At 39.9% G+C, this 7341-nt stretch overlaps 1 protein-coding gene across 1 annotated transcript; it reads right to left on the reverse strand.

Annotated features, from left to right (window-relative positions):
* Positions 1–539: 539 nt before the first annotated feature.
* On the reverse strand, positions 540–4673 carry LOC137574032 (uncharacterized). Its single transcript, XM_068286136.1, has 3 exons — positions 4446–4673; positions 3249–3732; positions 540–2063 (listed from the first exon to the last, which is right to left on the reverse strand). Exons 1-3 carry the CDS (start codon positions 4612–4614, stop codon positions 605–607), a joined length of 2112 nt encoding a protein of 703 aa, XP_068142237.1. The 5' UTR covers positions 4615–4673; the 3' UTR covers positions 540–604.
* Between the last annotated feature and the right edge of the window lie 2668 nt (positions 4674–7341).

A 7341-nucleotide genomic window follows, 5' to 3' on the forward strand; every position in this document is an offset into this window, starting at 1 on the left:
TAAGTCATCAATTAGACAAACAGAAATCATATTCAGAGGCTTTTTAAGTACACACCGATACACACACACACACACATACAGCTGATTGAGATTTACAACTTGGAATTGGCTTTATTCCAATATAGATTGGCATTTGTTATTCGGTTTAGATTGAATTCAAAATTGAGTAATTAGGATCAGTTTATATATACAATGCAAAATGAGAAATTTAATTGATCATAATGATTTACGATTAGTCAATTGTACAACAACTATAAAGATCTCTTTTATTATGGCAACTATTAAAAATCGTTGGGCAAACATACAAACAAACATATTTATTATACTTACAACAACAGCAAAAAACAAAAAAAAAAAAAAAATTTATAGTTAGATTTTAACGACCGGAACCTCAGATAGGCGAGTCGTTGACTTTTGGCCAGTAAACTCAACTCCACATGGGATTGAAATCGTTTCTAGTTAATCAGATCTAAATCGTTGAATCGAATGCCTGAGGTTAACCGTGTAAGTGAACACAAATATATACTATACGATATTTATTTAACCAGGTCAAATAATTTTAACCATTCTCTTGCCCTCTTCTATTCGCCTTTCGAGATGAGTTCTATTGCATCACAAATTCATTACAACAAATATCACAACGTTCGAGGATTTTATGTGTGCTCCCAATGGTCTTCATTCCAGATCCCGTCAGTCCATTTGGTTTTGTACTAATTGTTGATGCTGCAGTTGCTGCCACTTTCACATTCGCAGTGTAATCCTTGCGCATTATCCAGGGTGAGGTGCGTCGAGAACTCAACAGGGATGAGGTGTTCGACATATGCCGCCTGGGATCGCTGCAGGATTGCTGCGAGTTCAGGGAATGCAGCGTGGCATTGGATCCCCTTAATAGCTCCAATTTGGCCAAGGCAACTTCCAAATCGGTATTGTCGTACTCGGTCATTATAACTTGATCCGGTGACAGGGATTTGGTGCTGGGTGTATTTAAATTGCTTAGGGGCTGTATGATCACATCTACACTAGAATCGGATGAGATTCTGGATGGTGTGGGTGATGGCAATCTAGAGGTGGTTGATGTGGCTAAAGATTCGTTACGTTCGTGGCGTTCGCTTCTTTGTTTTGGGCTTTGAGGTAGTATGGTTTTTGGTTTACCATGACTTATGGCAGTGGGCGTGTCATGGTTGGAAGTTGATTGATTGTCGTCGGTTGGTCGCAAAACCATTTGTGATTCTTCAATGGCTGATGGTCGAACGGGGCGATGTTTGTGCTCGAGCTTTGCTTCGACCCTAATCGGAGTTCTTGGAGATTTCGCTCGACTCTGCTCCACGTCAACTCTAATGGATTCCATTTCCACTTTGGCAATGGGCTCAATTGTTGGACGTGGATTCTTTCTCGCTTCTGTATTTTGGCCCATTGCCGAGTTTGGAGGTTTCTCTCTTTTACTGGGTGTAATAGATTCATTTATGCCTCGATTAGGGACCTTTGGAAGCAGGGAATGTTGTATTAATCCGGCACTAAAACGTCTGCCATATTCTGGCTCCTCGGCCACAGCAGCCACAGGCTTGCCCCTGCCCCAGGGCGTTATCCTCTCAGCGGGAGCTCGCTGTATACCCGAGCCAATGCGATTACGATTCCCAATTGGTAGACTAATGCGTTCACGCTGAGGATTAAAATCAAAGGTTCTGGCATTGCTGGCATTGGACAGCCTCGAACTGGCACGTGATACACTTGCCGGCTGCTCGGATCCCACAAATTTGGCAAATTCTCGCTGGCCACGCCGTACGGGCGCCGGTGTCAAGTGGCCACTAGAGAGATCCGACTGTGAGGCACTGGACAATGAATTGCCATCGCTAAAGTGCCCATCATAATGATGCGGCTTATCCCGCATGCTCGTGTAGTCTTGATAGACGGAAAACTGATTCTGACTATGGCCAAAACTCTCGTACGGTTTGAACTTGCGACTTTTGGCCAATTGATCGGCAAACTTCTCCCATTCGGTTGTGCTCGGACGGCGTTGTTCATCCTGATTTGCCTCATTCCGGCGACGGCGTTGCCGACGAGGTCTACAGGTGATGTTGGGGTTGTATTTGTTTGGTTTTGGATTGGTTAAGTTATGTTTTAGTTTGAGTATATCGAATTATCATGTGTCGAGTATTTTCTGTGTGTCTATGTGTGAGTGTGAATATGTGTGTGTTTTCAATGTGTTTTGTGGCGGAAAACTATTGCACAAAGTTACGAAATCATCAGAAATCGAACAGAAGAATCTATTTTTGTTTGGCTTGTTAATCATTTCGCTTGCCTCTTTCGAATGAGAAAGTAAGAACATGAATGAAAATCGTTTAAGATCGATATTTTTCAAATTGTCGGAAAATTGTCTAAATTAGAAGTTCTTTTGGAATATTTTGCTCTTCATTGGCATTTATTGTCTCTTGCTCGAAAGGTTACCTTAATTATTAGTAATTTACATTGCAAATTCAAAATTGAAAAGCATTAAAATGGGATATTACCTACAAAAAAATTGATTTAAATCGCAAAGTCAAGAGTTTTTAAGAATTTTCAGAAATGCATTTTTTGCTAGACCTGTTTTACGATCATCAATCTTTATTTCAGATTGTTTACTAGACATTTGCAAGTTGAAAAGAAAGAGGAAAAGTTTCCTAACTATGGCAAGAGTTTTCTTTTGCAACTTCGATGAACCGAAGGATTGCCTGTGGATCATATTTCCTCCATGAGAGAAAGTTCTGAGAGAAAACATTTGTTCTCTCACCAGATATCCCAAGCATTATTATATTTGTGGGTGTCGTGTTGATTGTTGAGTTATATATGTAAGTAAATAAGTATATTACCACTACTACGTACAAGATTGGTTGTTGCTGTTCTTGTTAGTTTAAGATGTTTTGCTCGCAGGTAAATAAATGCAGAGTATATGATATGTACAATAGAAATAGAAATTAATTTATTTACAATTTACACATACAAAAACATGTTGTTAGATAGAGGAAAGAGAGAGGGCGAGAGAGAGAGGGAAAGAGTAAAAGAGAGCAGTAAAGTTCAAGATAAGTATCGGGGCTTTTCGAGGCATCAACTACTTATTGTTAGATGTAACTAGATGATAATTACTACGCAAGCTACGACTACAAACTAGGCGAAAACTCAGAGTGCAGCTTGTTAACCGAGTGGATTCAAGGGTGCCGCTACGTAGGATTAGGCTATGATGCAGCATTTTGGTGATCTCTAGGCTTACTTACTCCACGGTGGTGGTTTTAGCTGTGGTGGTGGCGCTTGCATCGACTGTAGGTGGATCTGTAGCTGGAGCTGAAATAATTTCACTTGCTGTGGATGCATCGACAGGTGCTTCCACTTGGGTACTTAATTGTGCCAACTCTTCTAGCGAAGGTTTTGGAGTCGGTGGACTTTCCTCCTGATTGGCCAAGGCACGTTCTATTTCTGGCTCGGGTGTGGAAGTCTTCAAACTGTCGGCATCAGCCTGAACTAGCTGGGGTGTGGGAGCACGTGACGAACTCATCTCTGGCATGCCATCATCGCCTGTGGCTTGAGCACCACCCTCTGCTGAATCCAGATGTAAGCCATCTAAAACTTTCTGTTTTGCCTCATCCAAGGCCTGAGTGCCATCCTTAAATGCATTGCCCAGCTCATTGGTTATGCCTGCCACAGCCGTGCTGACTGTTTCCTTGGCTGTATCCATGGTGGTAGTAAGAGCCTCTGTGGCATCTAACCGAATTCGAAGAAAAGAAAGAATGTATTAAAAGGTCTTAAAGGGGGTCACGTATTTCTTTGTATTTCATTTAAATGAAATTTTTCATAGTTGATTTTATTTCCTGTACTGTTGGAATTACAGTATACATACATACATATATATACAGTATATAGATTTTTTAACTGAATGCTTGGCTCTTATTTAATTCGCTGACGGCCCAGTCACGCAACTAAGTCGTTTTTCTTCATATGCTTTTAATAAAATAAATGAGCATGTAAGGTTGGTAATATACGAGTAACTCCACTTTCACTTGCGACCCACAAAACTAAAATAAATAATAAAAAAAATGCGGGAAAGGCCATGGCAAACGAAGGCGCAAGCACGCATTGCCCATTGCCCATTGTCCTTGTTATTATAATAAGTAATAAGGAGTGTGTATGTTGTTACAATAAATATTGGATTTTTCCTCCTTTATTTGCCTCATTGCCAACGTATTAATAATGTTGATGTGATGCATTAAGTGTAGAACCCTAATATGATTATTATTATTATTATTGGAAGCCAAATTGATCAATGATGGCGATGACCTTTGTTCGGAGGAATGGTAATGCTGGTGTATCCTTGGAGGTTAATGCTATTTTTAAACGATTACACATGCGCTTTTAAAATGTCATCCACTCAACAAAATGCACACACATCGCACATCACACACCACACACACACACACCTTCCATAACCGCCTCGCCTTGCTGCTTAACATCGCCAGCCACATGGGTGGCAGCTTTCAACATTTCACTTCCCGCAGTTGCCACCATGGGAGTGCTGCTGGCGCAGCCCATGACTTTTAGTTCACTGATTTCCTTGGCTATCAATGTTTGAACTAAAGGTCTAATCATTCCAAATTCATCTATCAATCTATCTAAGGCACGTTGATTTAAAACTGAAACGGGTTGTGTTATTGTTTCTCTCTTTTTGATTATTAAATATTAATATGGATGGAAAAAAACGCGCCCGCCTTTGGTCACGAATGTAACGCAACTGAACTGACCCAAAACTAAGCTTAGTTTGGACAACTAGAGTAAAGTAGAAGGGTCAGTTCTCCGCACTGTTAGCACTCAGCAACTGCCTCATTTGGCCATTTAGCAATTCAACAGCAAGTACTCGCTCACTCACATACTTACATATACATATACAAACAAACAAACGTGCCAGTTGGCCAAGTCAGACCTGGGGCACGCAACAGGACGCGAACCCGGGCCCAGTCCCCGAACCCCGGACCTCAGTTCGAGTGGCAGTTCGAATGTTGATGTGCGTTTGCACTTTAAGTGAACCAAATTGCTGAGGTCATGCGCGTTGGGCGCACACTTCGTCATAGGCAAAAAGGGTTTTGAGGTTCTACAATGGACAAACAAAAAAAAAAATCACAAAACTTAACAATAACAAAACACAAATGAATATAATGCAATGAGGCCATCTTTGATCACACCGAACTAGCTATACACTTAACTTCAAATTGATTGTACCATAATCATACAAAAGGATAAAGAGACAAAATGACCCAATCTTATAACAATTTTAGAAGACTATTCCATTTAGATTCTCAACTTTGTTTCTTTGAACCTCTTTCCCTAGCTTACTAGCTCCATTTTGTTGTAAGGGTATAAAAAATTGGCTAGAACTATGTACATATACATATATGACTTGTATGGCGTGTCCAGATGGCGTGGCCGACTACGCTTTGTTCAACCGATAGGTGGCGTGGCTTCCAAATGTTATAGTTAGGATTGAATTACTTCACATGTGGATGTCCATACATGGCCCTATATACTTATACTTACCTATGTGTCCAATTGTAATTGCACACTCAATTCTCTGGGGGTAGAAAGCTTTCCCTCTCAACATGACAACTCCTTGGTGTTAGTCTGAAAAATGGGAACTAGAAATTCGCAGCGCAACTAGAGGTAACTTAATTAAGGTATATTACTGCTGCTTCTACATTGCTCCAGAGGGGCAATAGTTTTAACTGAGGAAATCGTTGGGGGGATTTAGCAACTGTTGCTGCCCTCTCCTACACTTGATTGCTGCTGTTTCTCAGCTTCAAACTATTATAGGATCTTTAGTGCACAAGGTTAATTAAGGTTACGCTTACCACTAAAAGCCAGAAACTACATCAATAGTCCTAAAAGAAGACATCGTTCTAGGGAAGTTTTGTTTTTCAAACTTTCAAACTGGAAAGAAATGAAAATTATTGTTGCATACTTCAAAGGGCAGATGCCAAAATTAAAATTATGGCTAGTAAAATGAAATTATGGCCATAAGAATGAATTTAATAATAGATTTAGATATAACAGAAGTGAAAAATTCATTTTTTTAATTTAGTATCAGGATTGTTGAAGCCAAACCCCGAAAACCTGTAATTTGAAATTATTTACCAACATTTTATATCTCAAGAGATGCTCTAAGAGTTAAGCTCATCGATGGTTTCTCTTAAGAATTGATGTTGATCGTTAAAATTCAATAGATTGATTCTTTGCTATGATATTTATTTTTGTAAGAAATATAATCATATGCAAATGAGCAGCGAAAATTTATTTTAGGGTCTCTCTGCACACTCATGCACATGGATAGTTCCCTTCTCTTTTGTGGCTTTTGAATATAAATGAATGCTAGTTAGAGAAACTAAGCCAAAAGTCCCACACCATGACACATTGAGATGATGTTCGCATTGAGTGACAGCTAACATTGGCCATTGTCGCGTTGTTCTGGCAAAATTTACGAAAATTGATTTTTGATTTATTTTAAAGTTGGGGTTTTCTTTCGTTTTTGGTTTACCCTGAGATCTGCAAGCGATTGGCTATTGACTGTTTGGTTGATGCCTGTTAGCTGTTGGCTAAGCTGAATGCTTTTTGCGCGTGATTTATGTCAGTCAAGCGCAGTGACAGCGCTTTTCATGAGCCAATAAAGTTGTCTATGTCGCTTTGTCATATTCATATATCATGGCAATATATGTATGTATGTAGTGTGTATGTACCGGCAACTTATGTCATATGGTGCTGCTAGAGGGGGAGCCCCCACGAAGCCTGGGCATAAACGTATAGTCTAAGTGCCTGCCTGCCTGCCATCGAATTGTGGACATCAGCATCAACAAACAAAACGGCGAAAAACGGTGACAAAACGCAATTTGGTTCACTCAAACTAGAAACAAAAACGAAAACAAGAAAACTCGCATATAAATCAGCACAGGCACAATATACGCAGCTGTGTCCGCGGTTCATTAGACTCTTGACTTTTGGGGCTGCCTTTCAGTCTCGTCGACTCTGACTCTGACTCTGACATTAATTACATAAGCTAAACGGTGCTTAATTATGTGCTCAACAATAGACCAAAAGTGTTTGTATACTCACATGATGTAATGGGCCCCCCGCGTAAGAGTATATAGGAGACACAGCATGCGAAAGTTTTGCCACATTGATATACAAAATATTATGATTATGGGAAAATAAGGGTACATTAGCTACCAATCTTATCGATTTGAGTTTAGCCATTATGAATTTAACTAATAGTTATCTGGGAGAGATGGATAACTAACAAATATGGCTAGATATTTATATGGCAATCTGCGA

This window comes from Drosophila tropicalis, unplaced genomic scaffold (assembly GCF_018151085.1).
Source record: "Drosophila tropicalis isolate 14030-0801.00 unplaced genomic scaffold, ASM1815108v1 contig_443, whole genome shotgun sequence".
Classification (NCBI taxonomy): Eukaryota; Metazoa; Arthropoda; class Insecta; order Diptera; family Drosophilidae; genus Drosophila; species Drosophila tropicalis.

Bases quoted from the DNA above. Each gene is read 5' to 3' on its own strand.
- LOC137574032 (XM_068286136.1), bottom strand. From the start codon at position 4,614: ATGATTAGACCTTTAGTTCAAACATTGATAGCCAAGGAAATCAGTGAA. The intron at 3,733-4,445 runs GTGTGTGTGTGT...GAATTCGGTTAG, and splicing joins AGGCGAGGCGGTTATGGAAG to ATGCCACAGAGGCTCTTACT. The intron at 2,064-3,248 runs GTAAGTAAGCCT...CATCACCTGTAG, and splicing joins GCTAAAACCACCACCGTGGA to ACCTCGTCGGCAACGCCGTC.